The sequence below is a fragment of the Leuresthes tenuis genome, unplaced genomic scaffold (assembly GCF_036924035.1).
Source record: "Leuresthes tenuis unplaced genomic scaffold, fLeuTen1.0.hap1 SCAF_17, whole genome shotgun sequence".
Classification (NCBI taxonomy): domain Eukaryota; kingdom Metazoa; phylum Chordata; class Actinopteri; order Atheriniformes; family Atherinopsidae; genus Leuresthes; species Leuresthes tenuis.
Window position 1 is genome coordinate 3,093,683 of NW_027325371.1, and position 21,392 is coordinate 3,115,074.

At 43.1% G+C, this 21,392-nt stretch overlaps 1 protein-coding gene across 1 annotated transcript in view; it reads left to right on the forward strand.

The window, feature by feature from the left end:
• The window catches only part of gsg1l (gsg1-like), a 37,509-nt gene extending 23,954 nt beyond the window's left edge, over positions 1-13,555 (forward strand). The window contains exons 4-5 of the mRNA XM_072369560.1: positions 6,160-6,271; positions 11,787-13,555. Of these exons, the coding sequence (XP_072225661.1) occupies positions 6,160-6,271; positions 11,787-12,147 (473 nt within the window). The 3' untranslated portion in view covers positions 12,148-13,555. The remainder of the gene's footprint in view (positions 1-6,159; positions 6,272-11,786) is intronic.
• Positions 13,556-21,392: the final 7,837 nt, after the last annotated feature.

A 21,392-nucleotide genomic window follows, 5' to 3' on the forward strand; every position in this document is an offset into this window, starting at 1 on the left:
AGCTGCAGCCACCTTTAAAGGTGATATATTGTGTATAAATCCCTTCTTCCTGTTCCTGGGAGCAGATATAAGGGCGTCTGAAATCACCAGCAGGTGTAAAACTCCCCAAAACACAACCCTGGTATTTCTTTTAGTTTCTTTTTAGTCCCTTGTTTGAAAGTTCCTCATTTAACGAGCCGTTCTGATTTTCATTCCTTAAGTTGGCTCCGCCTCCTCTGCTAAGCCCCGCCCACTCACATCCACCCTGCTGGACGGATGAAGCCAGCTTCTGGTGGAAATGTTCTGCTGTCAGCTGTACTGAGGAGCATGCATCTTCCATCCAGCAGCAGCCTCAGAGGATATAAGAGCCCAGTGGATAAACTATATCTGAGGCTAATGTTCCAGCAGAGTTAGCTAAAGAGTTAGCTTTATCCTACTGTTTTAACAACTTGGTCCAGTTCAACGCTGGACTGAAGGAACTGAGCCACAAAGAGGATCAGTTCCAACTCTCAGAGCCTGAACTTCAGAGCAGGGAAATGGAAGCATCTGAGAAATAACTCCTCATGGTTTATTTATTGATTTATTTCTTCCTTTAGCAGCAGCTAACGCTAACAGCTTAGCTAACGAAGATGACGTACTCCAACTTCTAAGGAGTTACTGCTGTTCCTTTCTGAAAGATGAACATTATTGTTCCCACATTACTTTGTTAGCTGAAGCTTTCTAGTTGAACGGTTCCGTTCTGTAACTCAGACAACCTGCAGCTGTGTGGATAAGGTGTGTTTCCGTAAAGATGGAGGTCTCCAGGTACAATTGTTTAATGAGGTTAATATATCCAAAATGTTTAAAACGCAGTAATTAACGGAACACATGCATTACTACGAGTTACGCTGTGCACATCTCCGGCTTGGTCCATTACTGTTGATGAGAAAGGATTGTTTGCTAGCATCTGCTGCTAACTTACAGCTAACTGCTAGCTTACAGCTACATGCTTAACTATTTCCCTCTGGGATCAATAGAGTAATGATCTGTATCTATATATAGAGCTGAGTGTTTCTGGTCTGACTGGAGGAATAACTTCAGTATGTCTGTGTTACTGCATTAAATCACACAGCAGATGTCCAGGTTTTGATGACAGCTAGCATAGCTAAACACACCGTAACCCTCCACAGCAGCATGGCAGCGTTTCCTCAGCCAACGAACAAACAAACCAGCTCCTTGACTCCAGCTCACACTGATATAATTCCACGGTTTTGTCAGAAACAGAAACACCTGGTGGCATCGACTGATTAGTGGCCAATGAGGCCAATTGTGGTTCAGAGTAATTGCAAGATAGATAGTTACCGAGTGTTAAATCTATGTATTTTTGACTAAACACACTGTCACATTCACAAAAGCTCAACATTACGACTGATGCAGACTTGCAAAAGGACATCTTGAGTCAAAAGTGACCCCCGGACACACTTCCTGTCTCTGTGCCAAGGACTTTCTCCAGACTTAAGTTAAACCTCTTACACAAGACGTTGGCTCTCAGAGGAGTGTTCCTAAAGCACACTTTAAAGCCGTCATGCTGCTGTTTCTCACTCATCACACCACAAGTCATAAAACAGATCTGCATCACATCTATAAATGATGTGAAAACCTGATCAATACTATTTATGAGGAAAATGTTAATTGAGTTCCTGAAAATCTATATGTGGCACCAAAGAGAGCCCAGCTGTAATTAGTGAAGCTGTGGCTTATAGCTGAAGACATGAAACAACCTGCAGAAAGTAAATGAATGATTAATAAGCTTATTTATTATTTTTGTTTTGTAAAAATGAGCAAACACCACAAAGATTTAGAAATGTGGTTAAAACGATGTCACTGACTGTTGCTTATGCTCAGGCTTTGTTTCGCATGCAGGAACCTTTTTTATACACATGCTGTTTAAATCAGTCCATTTCTACTCACCATCACCCAATGCTAAACTCACTGTACGGCTCAAAAATGTTGATCCAGCCCTCATTTATTTATATATTAACAGAAAAATAGGAAATATCTGCTGTGGTTTGTTTAAATATGATCAAACATCAATAGAAATACAGTAAATAAGGCAGAAACAGAGCTGAATATCTGGTCTGAGCTCCTTTATTCTCCAACACAGCCTGAACCCTCTGAGACAAGCTTTCTGTCATTTCTTTAAGGAGTCTTCAGGAATAGTTCTCCAGGCTTCTTGAAGGACATCCCAAAGCTCTTCTTTGGATGTGGGCTGCCTTTTGTTCCGTTCTCTGTCAGATGATCCCACACTGCTTCAATAATGTTGAGGTCCGGGCTCTGGGGAGGATTCATCCCTCCATAAGACCTGTTGCCACTGATTTTCAGTCCACTTCTTGTGTCATTTGGCACAGCTCAGCCTTTTCTCCCTGTTTCCCTTCCTTAAGAACGGCTTCTTGACAGCCACCCTTCCATGGAGCCCATTTCTGATGAGGCTTGGGCCAACAGTAGATGGATCAGCTGAAGGTCCAGATGCATCTCTCAGGTCCTGTCAGGTCACAGCTGGATTTTTTCCTCTTTCTTAAGGACATCACTTTCAGATCCTGTTCATCTGCTGTAGATAGTTTTTTAGGCCTGACACTTCTTCTTTTGTCCTCCTCTTGTCCAGTTTCCTCAAATGTTTTAAGGACACACTGCACACCATGCTGAGATATGCCAAGTTTTCAGCTAATAGCTCTTTGGGAATCACCTTGTTGCTGCAGAAATCCTATTTTCTGTCTGTCAAACTGTGTTTTCTTTGCTGTTTTTCATAGATGCAGCTAAAGAAATGGGAACAAATGATGTGTCTTTGTGACAAAGTGCCTAAAGATCCAGTTTAAAATGGCTTCTTTGCTAAGTTGTCTGTTCTGTGTCGACACAACACTGGTTCATCCCTTGAGTTAGGAGCCTTTTTCCTGCCTGAATGACTCACAGGTCAGAGTTAAATTCTCTACACTTTGCCGCAGACCTGCAGGTTCATGACAGGAAATCTCCCAAACAAAACAACAACACAGCTGTGTCATCACGCTGTCACGGCTGAGGACTGATGCTCTCTTTATGGTGTAAATCTGAGGCAGATGAGTGTTACGCTGCGTGGTTTTGATGTCTAATCGCTGCACTAATTTCACATTAACACATTGTGGCTTTTTGATTCATCGTGATTTCATGAGTAATTATGCTCTCATCTCTAATTGATTGGATGTCTGATAACCTGATACCGTCTAATGACTAATTATGATCATTACATATGTTCTGATTCATTACTGAGGGCTGTGACGCAGACGAGAAGTGATTTACTGCTGTTTGTTTCCACTTATTATGCTGGCAGATCATCTTGTGTTCGTGAGTTTACGTAAAAACAAGAAAACACTCATTATTTATCTGCTCGGGGAAAGTTTGTCGTCATGAGCAGTAAATTTAATGTATTTCTACTTGTTTATTGTCTGAGAAGCAGGATTTTTTGTTTGATTCTTAAAGAAAAAGAACTGTGAAGCCCTCAAAACCCTCAAAAAGGTATTTTATTGTTTGTTTTTCTTGTCTCACTTTGTTTAAAGTCTGTTCTCTTAATCCTGCTCCTGGTGGACTTCCTGATTTTACCATTTATTCATACAATCAGCCACTCCCCGTTGGAGCTGCTATTGAGGCAGCACATGTTTGTGGCTCTGGGCTTGAAATTTATATTGAAATTGTTGGAAATCTGGTTCGAAAACCCGTCTGGAATATAGTTGTGAATGTCACCTGGATGGAGGTGCCTGTTCTACTGTCTCTCACTCTGAAATGATCACTTTACTGTAACTGAACGCAGCTGCACAACTCAAATCGGAGCATTATGAAAGTAATCCAAAGAGTCCAGTCCCAAGGTTAGCATGTGTCCCGAGGTTTTCCTCATCTGGAAGCGTTTAGATGCAGATGATTTTAGATGAAGATGTACAGCACAAATAAAAGAAATACATCAGAATCCTGTTGCCCTTTAACTGAAAGCAGATTGTTGAGATACTGTTACGGATGTCGAGACCGAAGGAGGACGGTCTGGTTCTCGGGAACTGGCAACTCAGTGGTCTGTGGAAGGGAAGTTTCCTTTTGAGCAAACAGGGTTATTTAGATGGTGGCGGATGGCGAGACCTAACCGGGGGCTCCCACCAAAAGCGTCGTGAGCGGCCAGCTGCCGTTCATTTTCAATGTAAGCCGGCGTTGATGAGCGGCCGGCGTTGTGAGCTTCATGAGCTTCATGAGTTGAGAAAGGCTCAACTTTATGCAAATGAGCAGTGACGCGACGACAGCCAATTAGGGCCGATCTGGATTCGGAAAAAAGGCGGGAAAAAGCAGAAAACGGCAGAGCGCAAACACAAAGAAAGCTGCCCAGAGTACGATCCATGGTGAAAAAGGGAACCGATGTATGGATGGATTATTATATATCTGCTAGTTGCTATACATATAAGCCCCGCCCCTTTGCCCGCGTTCCGGCGGCAGAAGAAGTAGAAGCGGCGGGTTGTGAGCGTCGTGAGCGGCTGTGGTCGCTTTTGGTGTGAGCCCCCGGTAAGGAGGACGGTCTGGTTCTCGGGAGCTGGGAACTCAGTGGTCTGTGGAAGGGAAGTTTCCTTTTGAGCAAACAGGGTTATTTAGATGGTGGCGGTTTGGTAAAAGATCTGAATCCGTAAAACGGGGAATCTGTGGTCGGGAACTCCAAACGATTCCAAAGAATCAAGAAGACACAGATAAAGGTATTTAAAGGGTAATTGGGTTCTTTCTTCACTGAAACAACAGAACATCCTCATTCACAAACTTTAGCTTGACTCATTTCAGAATAAATTCATGCATCAGCCTCTTTCCGCTGGCTGCAGGGTGATTGCAGCAGACTCACTGACCTGCTTTGACTGTACTGTGCGCTGTAACAAAAGTACAATGCTATCCGAAGCACCAGGTCTCTACCCACAGGTAAACCCCACCTTTGACTCGTCTCATCCCAGAGGAGGTTACACGCCGAGCCAAATGGAGGCTGCCGAGGACTGTTCTGAAAAGATTTCTTGGACTTTCTGCAACAGATGCAGCTCTGAAACATACCTGTGCAAACTTCTGCAGGAGGCTGTAGTAGTCGTCTGTGGAGAAGGGAGGCATCTTGTTGCTAGTTAGCCTAACGGTTAGCATCTTTCCAGGCTATTTAGCTTCAGCTGTGTGTGGCTCGTCAGATAAGTTGTAAAAAGAATACAAAATGATGAAAAATGATTTAAAAAGTCAAAAAGTTCACTTAAAAGAAAAATAATATAATTATATCCAAGACTTGTGGAAATAAATAGAATGATTTAAAAGCAAATTAAGCAGCAGGAGGAAGCAGAAGCAGGAAGTAAAAAGATGCAGCTCTGAAACATACCTGTGCAATCTTCTGCAGGAGGCTGTAGTAGTCGTCTGTGGAGAAGGGAGGCATCTTGTTGCTAGTTAACCTAACGGTTAGCATCTTTCCAGGCTATTTAGCTTTAGCTGAGTGCTAGGTGCCCGGACCAGGCTCTAAATCAGGCTTCAGCTGTGTGTGGCTCGTCAAATAAGTTGTAAAAAGAATTAAAAAATTATTTAAAAAGTCTTGGTTCACTTAAAAGAAAAAGAATAGAATTATATCCAAGACGTGTGGAAATAAATAGAATGATTTAAAAGCAAATTAAGCAGCAGGAGGAAGCAGAAGCAGGAAGTAAAAAGATGCAGCTCTGAAACATACCTGTGCAATCTTCTGCAGGAGGCTGTAGTAGTCGTCTGTGGAGAAGGGAGGCATCTTGTTGCTAGTTAGCCTAACGGTTAGCATCTTTCCAGGCTATTTAGCGTTAGCTGAGTGCTAGGCGCCCGGACCAGGCTCTAAATCAGGCTTCAGCTGTGTGTGGCTCGTCAGATAAGTTGTAAAAAGAATAAAAAATTATTAAAAATGATTTAAAAAGTCTTGGTTCACTTAAAAGAAAAAGAATAGAATTATATCCAAGACTTGTGGAAATAAATAGAATGATTTAAAAGCAAATTAAGCAGCAGGAGGAAGCAGAAGCAGGAAGTAAACAGATGCAGCTGTGAAACATACCTGTGTGCACCTGTTTCTTCACCCAAAGACTTTTGTTCAGTGCGTTCTCGTGCACCACGTTGTGGTCTTTGGACTCCTGTTTGAGACTAATAATCAACATGTGTGTGTTGCAGGTCTTCTCGGTATGGTGGCCCACATGATGTACACCCAGGTGTTCCAGATCACAGTCAGTCTGGGGCCTGAAGACTGGAGGCCTCACAGCTGGGACTACGGCTGGTCTTTCTGGTCAGTCCACACTCCATCAGTCCTAAACCAAACTGAAGATCCAACCCCAGCTTCATTTCATTCTATATTTATCCACAAAACCCTTTAAAGGTTCCCTTGAACAGGTGAGCAGATGCTTTATGCTTTAAGCTGTTTCTGTCGCTTCCTAAAACAACAAATATCTAAAAAAAATAATCTGACAGATGGCAGATTTAGTCAAAGCTTCACTTTAATCTGATTCCTGTCACATAAATGTCTCCTTCGGTGTCCAAACATAACCTGCTGAAGGTAGATGAGTGACAGCGCTGCTGTTATTCACAACAGCCAGACAAGACTTTCACAGCTGTGAAGGCTGAGCTGCAGCTGCCGTCTGAGCTCAAACAAATCGCTTATCAATCAAGGACAGAGGCTCTGAGGGAAGAGCAGCATCCAGGTGACGCTTCGGTCACAAGGACAAAGTCACGTGACGCCTACGTTTCATTACAAGCTGTTGAGAAAGGCAGCAAATCCCCCAAAACTCAACTGAGGAGTTCACTTATTATATTCTAAGGTTTTAAACAGCAGAAGATGAGAAAAAATCATAATAATCTGGTTTAAATCAAGTGTTAAAACTCAGTAAATCCAACCTCTGATTAACAACGACATGTTACACTGAGTCATTATTTATGGAGCAAAACACAGTGAGTGAGAAACTAAGTGAACCCCTGATCCAGCAGCTTCAGCAGCAGTGAGCTGCAGTGATGGTTTCCTGTGGGACGTTATCAGTCTCTCTCCTGGTTCTGGAGGAATCTCGGCCACTCTTCTCTCCAGCGCTGCTTCAGCTCATTGAGGTTTGCAGCATTGGTTTCTGCACAGCTCTCTTAAGGTCCCACCACAGCATTTCAGTCAGGCTGAGGTCTGGACTCTGACTGGACCATTGCAACACCTCGATTCTTTTCTTTTTCCCACATTCTGCTGTAGATCTGCTGCTGTGTTTGGGATCTTTGTCCTGTTGATGAGCCAGTTTCAGCCCAGCTTTAGCTGTGGGACAGATGGCCTCACATTTGACTCTAGAATACTTTGGTATCCAGAGGAGTTCATGGTGGACTCAATGACTGCAAGGTGCCCAGGTCCTGTGGCTGCAGAACCAGCCCAGATCATCAGCCCTCCACCACCGTGCTTGACAGCTGGTATGAGGTGTTTGTGCTGATATGCTGTGTTTGGTTTCCTCCAAACGTGCTGCTGTGCATTAGGACCAAACATCTCCACTTTGCTCTGGTCTGTCCAAAGGACATTGTTCCAGAAGTCTTGAGCTTTGTTCAGATGCAGCTTTGCAAACCTAAGCTGTGCTGCCATGTTCTTTTTAGAGAGAAGAGGCTTTCTCCTGCAGCCCTTCCAAACAAGCCATCCTTGTTCAGTCTTTTTCTAACTGTGCTGTCATGACCTTTAACCTTTAACATGCTAACTGAGGCCTGTAGAGTCTGAGATGTAGCTCTGGGCTTCTTCACCTTGGGGTGACCTTTAACCTTTAACCTGCTAACTGAGGCCTGGAGAGTCTGAGATGTAGCTCTTGGCTTCTTCACCTTGGGGTGAACTTGCTGGGACGTCCACTCCTGGGAAGATTGACAGCTGTCCTGAATGTTTTCCACTTGTGAATAATCTTTCTCTCTGTAGAATGATGGACTCCAGATAGTTTGGAAATGGCCTTATAACCCTTCCCAGACTGATGGATCATAAGATCATTGCTGGTGTCTTTCCTCCTTGGCAGCAGCACCTGGCTAAGGTGGCTAAGGGTTCACTTAGTTTTTCTCACACTGCTCCTGTTAAGTAGATAATGACAGTATAATGTGTTGTTGTTCAGCTGATGATGCCCTCTTATGGTCAGAAGTAGCAGCACAGGCAGGAAGTCGGGACGGTTCTTCAGGTTGAAAAATTGATTTTTGCGACAACATTTTGGTTTCCGATTCAAACAATTCGACAAATCCAACATTATATGAAGCTTTAAAGAAAGAACTAAAAGTAGGGCAAATATTTTAAAGAGAATGAAAGGAGTGTAACACTTTAGATAAGTTTAGTCTGTCGTTTCGGGTCATTAAAGGATGGATTAACCTCACGGGAGCAGGAAGGCAGAATTCCTTCAGGAAGAATTAAACGTTCTTTAATTCAACTTTCTTTTTAAGCTCAAACTTCCATCCTCCTGTTGCTGTATGTTCTTTCATCTCCATTTCCATTTTAACGTGTTCTTCAGAGTGAGATCAATGTGTTCGTGAGCCTACGGTCAGAGTTTAATGACACAAAGGTGCTGAACACATCTCCTGCTCTGGTTTCAGATTAAATCAGCTGTAAAGAAAAGCTTTTAAGGTCAGATAGAAAGTCAAATATCAGCGACAGAAGCATGAAAACACCACAGCAGATTCATCCTGAACAGAAGGTGCCAGAAAACTTCCTCAAAGGAGACACTCAGGTGAATTCTCACTTTAAGCTCCTCTGACAAGCCTCTCCTCTCCGACATCTCCTCTCATCTGGGTGCATTTTAAGACATCCTTTAAAGTATTTTACTATGAACAGCCTCAGAGTCAAAGACAGAAGGAAGGAGATGACGAGGAGGCTGAAATTAGATCAATGAGATGAGCCGACAGTGTCAACTTTAACCGCTTTAAAGCAGTTTTTATGTCTGTTACACTTACAGTTGTTGTTGTTGTTGTTGTGATCGATGGACTTTGGAGGTTGTCAAGGAGCCAAATGCAGAAGAGCGAGCCAGAGGCAGATGGACGATTAATTGAGGATTTTATCAAAACAAAATGGCCATAAAGTAACAAACCAAAGACAGGATAACTAAATAAGAAAAAGAGGAAAAGCAGATTCAATGCTTCCAACGAAGCACAACCGAAAACCAGGAGCCAAACGAACACATCGACCAAAATTACTGAGAAAATCCAGGAAAACAACAAGAAAACCAAACTGAGCCCAGAACTGAAACACCAATAAATGAGGCGTGAACACGAAAACAAACCAGGTCCAAAGACCCCAAGCTGAGGACTGAGAACGAATCCAGACACAATAACTCAGTTTATCATTAAATACTGCGTAAATACATCCATTTATATGTTTTAAAAAGGATTTCTTACTTATAAAGCAACCAAACACCAATAAATGAGGCGTGAACACGAAAACAAACCAGGTCCAAAGACCCCAAGCTGAGGACTGAGAATGAATCCAGACACAATAACTCAGTTTATCATTAAATACTGCGTAAATACGTCAATTTATATGTTTTAAAAAGGATTTCTTACTTATAAAGCAACCAAACACCAATAAATGAGGCGTGAACACGAAAACAAACCAGGTCCAAAGACTCCAAGCTGAGGACTGAGAATGAATCCAGACACAATAACTCAGTTTATCATTAAATACTGCGTAAATACATCCATTTATATGTTTTAAAAAGGATTTCTGACTTATAAAGCAACCAAACACCAATAAATGAGGCGTGAACACGAAAACAAACCAGGTCCAAAGACTCCAAGCTGAGGACTGAGAACGAATCCAGACACAATAACTCAGTTTATCATTGAATACTGCGTAAATACATCCATTTATATGTTTTAAAAAGGATTTCTTACTTATAAAGCAACCAAACACCAATAAATGAGGCGTGAACACGAAAACAAACCAGGTCCAAAGACTCCAAGCTGAGGACTGAGAACGAATCCAGACACAATAACTCAGTTTATCATTAAATACTGCGTAAATACATCCATTTATATGTTTTAAAAAGGATTTCTGACTTATAAAGCAACCAAACACCAATAAATGTATTCGGCTGACCTCGAAAGCTTGATTTTGCAGCAGCTTCTACAGAACCGGTGTTGAAATATTCAGAAATATGCACTTTATGTGCAGGGGCTCAGTTTAAAGAAGGTTTGCTGATGATGAGCTCATTTTTCAGGAGGAAAACTAAACTTTACTCGGGAAAGACGTCGGTGAGTCGTCCAGCAAACAGTCCGGATCTCAATCTGTGTTCAGATTTATGGTGGAAACGGAAAAAAATGGTCCTTAACAAGGCTGCATCCTGCAGAGCCGATCTGTCAGCTGTTGTAGGAGAAAGTTGGAACCTGACTGATGGAGAATGCTGTTTTTCATTTGAGTCGTCCTCAAAGAGTTCAAGCTGTCAGGAAAGACAGATGAGCTGAAACAAAGTACTGACTCTGATGCTTTCTGGGTCACCATTTCATCATTTTTTCCTCTAATGCAAGTGGAAAAAATGTGATTAATTACAACAAAATGTTCTCGAGTTTTGCTTCGACTGATAAAACGGTTAAAAACATTACTAAACATAAGAAAGATCAGACCATACCTGACCCAACATGCCCCCCAACTCCTGGTGCAGGCCATGGTCATCTCCCACCTTCACTACTGCAACGCTCTCCTAACTGGTCTCCTAACTGGTCTCCTAACTGGTTTCCTAACTGGTCTCCTAACTGGTTTCCTAACTGGTCTCCTAACTGGTTTCCTAACTGGTTTCCTAACTGGTCTCCTAACTGGTCTCCTAACTGGTTTCCTAACTGGTTTCCTAACTGGTCTCCTAACTGGTCTCCTAACTGGTCTCCTAACTGGTTTCCTAACTGGTCTCCTAACTGCTCTCCTAACTGGTTTCCTAACTGGTCTCCTAACTGGTTTCCTAACTGGTTTCCTAACTGGTTTCCTAACTGGTCTCCTAACTGGTTTCCTAACTGGTTTCCTAACTGGTCTCCTAACTGGTTTCCTAACTGGTCTCCTAACTGGTTTCCTAACTGGTCTCCTAACTGCTCTCCTAACTGGTTTCCTAACTGGTCTCCAGCCTGTGAAACCTCTGCAGATGGTCCAGAACGCGGCGGTGCGTCTGGTCTTGGATCAGCCTAAAAGAACACGCCCCCCCTCTGTTCATTGAGCTCCTCTGGCTGCCCTTAGCCGCCTGCATCAGATTCAAGTCCCTGATGTTAGCTACAAAGAGCTTAATGGAACGGCTCCATCTGCTTGAATGCTCTTGCAAAGGCTTCTGTCCCAACTGGGTCCCTCCGTTGGTCCCAGGATTGTCGTCTAGCAGCTCCTACACCACGCCTAAGACAATCCAAACTCTGTTCATGTGTCGTCCCACGATGGTGGAATGACCTACCGAGCGCTACCAGAACAGGGGCGTCCCTGTCTATCTTCAAGAAGCTCCTGAAAACCCAGCTCTTCAGAGAGCATCTCCTATCCCAGCACTTACCTTGTACTTCCCTCCCCCCTCTATCTCTGCCCTTTATCTTTCTGCACTTCCTTCTATGCCTGCACCCTATCTCTACTCTGTCCCCTCTGACAGAGTTGGACTCCTGGGTTCCTTCTATGTAGCTTATTGTTAGCTTTTATACAGCTGTTATATCTTCATTTGTAAGTCGCTTTGGATAAAAGCGTCTGATAGATACAGAAACAGAAACATAAACAGCTGAATTAACATCCTCTGAGAGTGACGATGGCAGGTTTTTTTCAAGGGTTGTGGCGTCTAACCCACCTTCTCTGTGTCTTCCTCTACTACCAGCATGGCGTGGGGCTCCTTCACCTGCTGCATGGCTGCCTCCGTCACCACCCTCAACTCCTACACCAAGACGGTGATCGAGTTCCGACACAAACGCAAGCTGTTCGAACAGGGCCTGCGCGAGGAGCAGACCTACCTGGACCAGGAGGCTTTCCACTACTTCCGGGACCGCTCCCTCCAGTCCATCTCCAGCACCGTGGAGGTGTACCCCGGCCACAGCGGCGCCAGAGCCGGGCTCGTGGTTGGGGGCCCTGGCTCCGGACCTGGTCCTGGTCCCGGTCCTGGACGTGGAAAGATCAGAGCGGCGTCTGCCTCCGTAGACCTGGGAGAGAACGCAGACTCTCTGGGGGAGGAGCAGTGCTGAGGAGGGGACTGCACCTTTAATTCTGGACCAAGCTAACTCTTCTGCTGACAGTGAAAGCACAGCAGTCTTTATTTTTTATTTCAAGGAGAAGATTAAACAGACCTGACAAGCAAAGACGAAAAGGAAACAAATATCAAATCTGACAGATACTGCCCTGTATGTTCGTGTTATATGAGAAGTCCAAACTGTGAAAAACTGACATCTGTGACCTTGTGGGTGGAAAGTAGGTGTTCTGCTTCATATTTTCATATTTCAAGGTGATTTGTGTAGCATTTTAACATCAATACATCATCACAGCTTTGAGATCATCTGACTCATCAGCATCCTGTGGAAAGTAGAAATAACTGGATATTAGTTCATGTTTAGTAGCTGAACAGAAACATCTAAAGACTGCTGATAAAACAGAAACACGAGAGATGAAAAGGGAAGAGACGTCACTAAAGCCATTTTTACCCTATTTAGAAACAAAAAAACGGCTAATATGTGGGTTTAGAGTGCTGGAGGACCAAGTTTAATCTGCATTCAGTCTTAACTCGAATGACTATGCAATGATCTTGGCTAGCTGTTGTTTGACGTCCACGGTACAAACAAAAATATTATAAACTGGCCTCATATTTTGGAACATTGTGGTTATTAGATCCAACACAGCCCTACTTACCGGCTCGTCCCTTTGGGAGGTGGTGGTACTTACTGGATAACTCCATCTGGTGTGTTGTAGCCCTCAGAGCACTGAGGAAAAATACACTATTGACATTGGGAAATGATTTAATCGGCTTGTTTTAACAGGTGGACTCTCGAGTAAAGGACCTAAGCTACTTTTGGCTGAAACAAGACCGTATTTAGAGCACAAAGACATGACGCACAAACTAAGTAATATTTCAGATTACAACAGGAGGCAAGAAAAATAATAACTTCAAACTAAAACTACACCATGGCAATCTATGCTTTACTATTGCTAGAAGTTCAATTAGATGGTTACAGGAGCAGTAGAAACCAAAGCTAGAAAGGCTGCCTCCTCCCACGAAGGCCCACTCCGCTCTGATTGGTCAGCTCCAGTGGCCTGATCAAGCACCGCCCACCATTCCACATCTGGGCTGTTTCTCAGTCTGTTACCGGGGACTCACACCAAAACTCACAACCCGCCGCTTCTACTTCTTCTGCTGCCGGAATCGGCCAAAGGGGCGGGGCTTATATGTATAGCAACTAGCAGATATATATAATAATCCATCCATACATCGGTTCCCTCTTTCACCATGGATCGTACTCTGGGCAGCCTCCTTTGTGTTTCTTTGTGTTTGTGCTCTGCCCGTTTCCCGCCTTTTTTCCCCCTTTTTCCCGCCTTCGGAATCCAGATCGGCCCTGATTGGCTGTCGTTGCGTCGCGTCACTGCTCATTTGCATAAAGTTGAGCCTTTCTCAACTCTTGAAGCTCACGAAGCTCATGAAGCTCACAACGCGCCGCTCACAATGCCGGCCGCTCTTCGATGCCAGCTTACATTGAAAATGAATGGCAGCTGGCCGCTAACGATGCTTTTGGTGTGAGCCCCCGGTTAGTACTGCTCCAATCAAAGTACGCATCAGGGCAGGTACGGTGGAAGTGCCCTGATGTGTTCTTGCTCTGCTCATTTTACCCAGAATGCACCAGGGGGTGACTTGTGTGGACATGGGGCAGCCTCATGTCCCAGAATGCACTGGACTCCAGATGAAGGAAATATAGCAGAGGAGATAACTGATTTTCACAGTATTTTTTCTGTGTGAACCTGAATGACTTTTGGTGGAAATGTAGTTGTTTAAACTTCAAACATGAGGTCAATTCATATAGTTAAAGAACATTTAAGATTCGGCTTCTTCATGTTTTCCGCTTCCTCCGGTTTCGTGATAAAGCGTACGAACAGCAGCTGTCGGGTCCAGTTTAAACGTTTATTTCTAGTTGTTCTTATCAACTCATCACAAACAAACTACTGACACGACCACTGCTACCTTCCATATTATTTCATGTCAGCGGTCGCTTTATAAGCTCTCATATTCCCACAGACAGTATAGATAGTATTAATGTTTATTAGTAATGTATAAAATGAGCCACACAGAGCATTGTTGGCTAAGTTATTCACGATATCAGCGTAGAGATAAAGGTAACCTCCTCTGGAGGAAAATAACTATTGGTTGTCCTAAAAGTCGCTTGAAGTTGCAAAATGGCGTCATCACCTACTTTGACATGTGCATTAGGCAGAAAGTGAGCGAAAACAACCCTAAATATGTTTAGAACTACAAGTGAACTGTCTTGTGTTGATTCTTAACTGGATCAGCCGGCAGCGGCTTCATGCATGAGCGATTCATTTGCAGTCTGGACGTGGAGGCTGGACATCTCCTGCTCTGCCTGCAGCTGGGAGGGACAGCTGCACAGGGACTGGGCCACCTGTGGGTGCTCTGGGACGGGGGAGGGGGGGCCCACGGCAGCACCTGCTGCTCGTTAAGAAGACTAACCGGGGGCTCACACCAAAAGCTTTATGAGTGACCACAGCCGCTCATGACACTCACAACCCGCCGCTTCTACTTCTTCTGCCGCCGGAAGCGGACAGAGAAGCCGGAAGCGGTCAAAGGGGCGGGGCTTATATGTATAGCAACTAGCAGATATATATAATCATCCATTTTCCCTCTTTCACCATGGATCGTACTCTTAGCAGCCTTCTTTGTGTTTGCGCTCTGCCGTTTTCCGCCTTTTTCTGCTTTTTTCCGCCTTCGGAATCCAGATCGGCCCTAACTGGCTGTCGTCGCGTCGCGTCACTGCTCATTTGCATAAAGTTGAGCCTTTCTCAACTCTTGAAGCTCACAACGCCGGCCGCTCATCGACGCCAGCTTACATTGAAAATTAATGGCAGCTGGCCGCTCACGACGCTCACAACGCTCACAACCCGCCGCTTGTACTTCTTCTGCCGCCAGAAGCGGCCAGGGAAGCCGGAAGCAGCCAAAGGGGCGGGGCTTATATGTATAGCAACTAGCAGATATATATAATAAACCATCCATACATCGGTTCCCTCTTTCACCATGGATCGTACTCTGGGCAGCCTTCTTTGTGTTTCTTTGTGTTTGCGCTTTGCCGTTTTCCGCCTTTTTTTCCCCCTTTTTTCCGCCTTCGGAATCCAGATCGGCCCTAATTGGCTGTCGTTGCGTCGCGTCACTGCTCATTTGCATAAAGTTGAGCCTTTCTCAATTCTTGAAGCTCACAACGCCAGCTTACATTGAAAATGAACGGCACCTGGCCACTCACGACGCTTTTGGTGTGAGCCCCCGGTAAGAACGATGCAAGTCAGAGTCTCGAAAAGTCTCCAATAACACCAGTAAAAAAGAGCCACCAGAGGGGTCTGAATACTCGCTAAATTTAGCGAAAAAATAACACGAAGTTGCAAAGTTTGCGCTACATGTTGCTCTGCTTAAGTTCAAAAGTCAACAAATTGCTTAACTGGACGTACAATTAGGACACGCCACCTTCTGTCCCGGAGGAGTCATGACTTCATGACCATTTTGGATAATATTCCAAAAAAAATACAATCTCCAAAATACCCTTTAAGAAAAACCACAAAAGTGCTTTTCTTGTCGTTGTTGGGCCAGATAATTAAGGCTTTTTTCTCCTTTGAAGACTCTCAGATGTTTTTGTGCCAGTTTTGGTTGAGTACTTATCACAACAGCACTGCTATCGTGTATCTGCAGGTCAAACTACTGTCGTTTTAGAGTCTCCCAGGTGACTGCAAGCAAACTGAAACACACTTTTCCCCAAGATGTCAACAACTTTTTGAGACAGACAACATAATACCACGGAGGCTCACTGAGTCTGATTATCATGAAATATTTGTGAAAAGTCTGTTTTTTTCAGCTGTATTGTCTGTACTTGGTAGCTTTGTTATGGTTTTCAGATTTTAAACCCTATTTGCCTCATAAAAGCAAAATAAAGACTGGCATGCTCTGCATTTTATTTCGTAGAATATAAAAGAAACCTTACAGTTAAGAGCGATAGCCGAATGTAAGTTGAAGCACACAGCTATCAAACTCTTAGGGGAGCACCAAATATTAACACCATGCACTGATCATAAGCACAATTAAATTGCAAAGACCCTGACCTCTTGTATCAAACTTATTTTAATCAATACTTAATAGAAAATGTCATTGCTGTGAGAGGCCTGCAGGTCAAATGGAACCACATCACCCGGTGGTCACAGGTTAAGTCCTCTCAGAGGTGCTGTCGGAAATTAACTTTAACTTTCTGGAAATTATCTGCATAAATATGCAGGTTTATATATCTTACAGACAAGTATGCGGGAAATAAATGATGACAAGTGCTGTCGGTGATGGCTACAGAGGTCAAAAAGAAAAGAGGGAAGATGGAGCCACACAAATAACCGGGTTCGACTCCCATCTCAACCAGAGATGTTTTGAGATGACTTCACCTTGAGATGCAAATGCATGAAAATGAAAGATACAATAAAGTCTCCACTGTTGCCTTGGAGAAAAATGCTGTGTTAGGGCCTGATGGGTGGTGTTAAACCCCTGAAATTTCAGCAGGAGATTGTTGTTTTTTCTATTTCAACTGTACTCCTGGGATTACTTACGAGTCCACATGGCTCCCAACTGATAGTGGTTACTTTCAGATGTCCAAAAATACAGGGTCAAGGTTAGAAAATACATTGCAATGGACTAAAACAGCTTAATTACTCGCATTGTGAATGTTACTAGTTAGCAAGACTGTTTCACATTTTCTGAACAGAAAAGACACAGTCTGAACTGAAAGGATCCTTTAAAATCACCATCTCAGTGATTGTGGCTAAGGTCAACGCAGAATATAAGGTTGTAGTTAAACCAGTACTTGTTGGTCACTGTGATGCTGCAGATGAGCTGTAAACACACCTGTGAAGTCTGAGCCGTAAAACCAAATCAGTAAACTGAAAACTGAAGCTGGAAAGAAGCAAACTAGCAAGAAAACTCTAACTAACAGTTTGTAATGTATCCATTAAATTAAAATAACACATATAAAATGGCCAGAAAGCCAGCTGAGGCCTCCTGGACGCCAACAGCATGCATCTGGACCTTGAGTTTTATGAAATGTTTGGTGGACTGCACAGCAGGGATTAAATTGGCTGAGGCTCACTGTGGTGAATCTCAGCCAATGGAAGGTTTGGGGGTCAACGTTAATCCAACGGTAAGCTGTAAAGCCTTGTGCTGCCTGGCTGTAAAGCGGTGGTTTGTTAGGGATCACGACTCTTCTGTACACTCATGTAACCATGCTGGTGACAATTGAAACACAATCCTGTCTGAATGTACTTAATTACATATATTTATCTATGTATACAACCTCCAGTTTCCTGTCTTTTTTTTAATACAGTGATTGATTTTGTTATTTCTGAGGCTTTAAGTACATTATTTTATGTACAAACTGAGCTCCAGAGGACCAAAAGGTAAAGTTGAGTCATTCCTTTTGCTGTTTAACCAAAGATTTCTGTATTATCTTTCAGTTTTCTCATCCTATAACCATCTTTAAATCAAAAACTTCAACATATGTATAACCCTTTTAGATCTTTACATTTTCAGGCTAATTTATAAATAAATGCAGTGATTCCTACATTTACTTTCACTTTGATTTAATTACTGATAGTATGGATCCAATATGTCTCTTATTCTGTCTCATAATCTCAGTTTAAATTGTTAATATACACCATTGTTTACATTTCAGACCTTTAAAACATTCCAATAAAAGATGGTCAGATGAGCTAAATATCTCGGTCGTAGATAATTTTCAGTGCCCACAGGTCAGTACTCCACATCCTCTCCCCCTATATCCTGTGGGATCCCCCTGGGGTCCATACTGGGTCCAGTCCTTTTCTGTTTGTACATGTTCCCCCAAGGCAACATAACCACAAAAGATAATATCTTCTTTCACTTTTATGCTGATGACTCACAATTATTCCTTCATCTGAGATCTGGGAAGTCCCTTCAGTCTGGACGGGGTATTATTTACTCCAAATCCACCCCCACAACCAACCTGGGTAATCTCTCCTCATATCTCACACTCTGTGCTAAAAATCTGGGCAATACTTTTGAGTCTGAGCTCTACTTTGATAAGCAGATTTCCTCGGTATCCTCCTTGGTTTCAGGTGGTCCAGAACACAGGAGCATAACGCCCCAGTCTTAGCCTCTTTCCACTGGCAGCCAGTACATCCCAGGATCCACTTCAAGACCTTGTCAATTGGTGTTTAAACCCCTAAATGGTCTGGCCTTGTACTTCATCTCTGACCTTATACCCCCCCACTCAGCTCCCAGGGTCTTCTTCACAGAACCACAGACCATGTTTGCAAGATCAGCGCCTGCAATACAGCTTTAAATCAAGGCTCAAAACTCACCTTTATTCCTTGGCATTTTATCTTTTTATAGCCCTTCGGTCAGTGTGAGCCATATATAAATGTGCTTTATGAATAAATGTTACTGACTCACTCTGGTTAAACCACCAGGACCATAATCGGATGCAGTCGAGAGGCCGGATCATATCAGCCTGCACCTCAGTGGGGTTCAAGCAGCTGCTGTATGACCTCAGCGGTCTGACCCACTTCAGCAGCCGGCACTGAACCAGAAATAGAAGCAATGACTGCTTCCAGAAAGCTTTGGGTGTATTAAACATGATCGATTGGTCCACCTGCTGCTTAAAACTGCAGCTCATCTGTCAGGGAAGCTGGGATTCCTCTCCTCTTTTTCTTTATCCACTTCATCCAGTCACTTTTTTATGTTTACTGAGTCCATTCAACTGCTGAGATGCTCGAGTCGAGGAAGTTGTGCTCAGATTCTGCTCCTGTCAGGCTTTGCACTCTGAAAACTTAGATTTTTGGTTTGGCAAATATAATGAAGATAATGTCTGTAAAATCTTCTGTCTCATAATGTCTCATAATCTCAGTTTAAATAGTTAATATACACCATTTTTTACATTCCAGACCTTTAAAACATTCCAATAAAAGATGGTCAGATGAGCTAAATGAGCTAAAAAAGGATTTTTGGTTTGTAATGTCTGTAAAATCTTTGTTTATTTGATTCATTTGGAAAATATCTATTTACATATATAAGTTTTCTTGTAAAGAATAACAAAAAGACAGTTCTAATCATCAATCAATATCTTATTAACAGAAGCTGAAAAATAGCAACATGTACTTGAAAGAAAAAGCAGAATTACTTGCATAAAGTAAATTAAATCCTTCCTGAGTAAAAACAAAATACAAAATACACACAGCTGTGCAACAAATGTGATGTAAACCTAACAGAGTGAGAGGAAAAGCAGTAACAGCGAAGCTTGCTCTGGAAAAAACAGTTTTCTCCTGAGTTTCTTTGCCAAAATGCTTCCTCCTTTCGGCAACTTTGACTCTGAACCATCTCCAAATAACCGAGCCGTTATTCTTCTTTTAGAAGCTCTTCTTCTGTCCGTTTCCATGCAGCTGCAGCAGGAGGGAGTGGTGGGGAAGGGGTGGGTCCAATACCTCGTATAAAAAGCATATCAATATAATTCAGAAGCTCAGCCCGACCCTGAGGGACGAATCGAGAAGATAAGAAAGCAGAAGATCCAGACAGCAACCTGAGGTCCTCCATCGGAGAAGGTTTGCTGGGATGGGGAACCTGCCACAAGTCCTATTAAAAAGGAAATAGAGAACCAGCCATAGTTTTTCCTGGACTTCCTGGAGAATGCACAGCCGACGGATGGAGAGGTGAGGAACCAGGTGAACTCGGTCCTCCGGGAGTCTCAGAGCATCCTGGTTGGTCTGCAGGGGTAAAAAGGCCCAGGGAAGGACATCAGAGATGCCTGGAGCTGGTCATCAAGCTCCAGAAGTTCCACAGTTTCTACTTCAGATGAGCAGGAGAAGGAGCCCAACTGTTGGCCGAGATCCTCGACTTCAAGACAGGAACTCCTGAGTTGGTGGTGGAAGATGGAGGTACCAAATGAAACCAAAAGAAAGGGAGAGCTGGGACGCCATGAACTAAACCCGGGAAACTAAAGAGTAAATCACTGAGAAAAGTGTTGAACCTGAGAAAAACCTTGGAGCTTTTACACTGAAAGGTGTGCAGGAGGGCTGAGAAAACCAAAGGTGGGACATCTGAGGGTGGGAAACAAGAACTGAGCTGAGGCAATACTAACCTAAAAACTATAAAAAGGGACCTAAAACAAAAAGGAAGATCAAGAAAAGGAAAAACCAAGACAAGGAAATCACATCCAAAGCCAGAGAACCCACAAACAGCCATTCAGAAGGACTTCAGCTCCTCGAGAAGAACCATGAGCCCAAACAGGATGAACAACAAACAGCCTTCATCAGGACAGAAACCTTTCATCCTCATACAGAAAAACTGAGCTTTGAGAGAAGCAGGCAGCATAAACATAACTTTAAATTAATCTAATGTCATGATAATGTTACTGTTATGTTTTACTTGTAATTCATGCAGTCCGATGATTTATTTAAGGGTCCAAATTAAATGAATGGGGGGGCAAATTAGTGCTATGAATAAGTAAAATCATTAATTCTGAGGCATGAATTATAGAAGCTGATTAGCTCTTTTCTCTGAACTTTTTTAAGACCTTTGAAATTAAAGGCCCCCCCCCCAACTCTGACCTGCTGTTCTGCCCTTTTTCGTCCCCAAATCTCACAGCTGTGTCGACTAAACTCGCTCTGATCCGTGTTATCGGCACAGAGCCGTGATGAATGGGCTGAAAGATGTGCAGCGAGGGAGGATCTGACCACTTAAAGCTTCCCCTGCATCACCGGAGGAACTGAAAAGAGAGTTACTGCTGATATATTAAAGAAACCTTTTCATTTTTCCATTTTAACCACATCAAATGTCAATTAGAGTCTGTTACGTCTTTTTGGACAATGTTGGTTCCTCATTCCCTGGATATTGTTCTATTTCTATCAAATTTGAGCTAATTTTGGGGTCTTTTTTTGTTTGGACACGAAGTAAATGACTAAAAACAACATAGTGCTATTTGAAAATCAATTAAAATGTTCTTATTTACACAAAATGGTTGTTTTACACAGCTTTTTGTGCCATATGACACAAGTTCACACTAAAGGGAAGCTCCCGAACAAGCTGAAAAGCCTCGTTTTTAGTCCTCCATTCTTATAAATTACCATGAAACTCACGTGCTTTCTTGCTAGATCAGTGTTTCAGAGCATAAAGCTACTTTGAGGGACACTTTAAAGGTGCCGTATCCTGCTTTTCCAGGTGTTC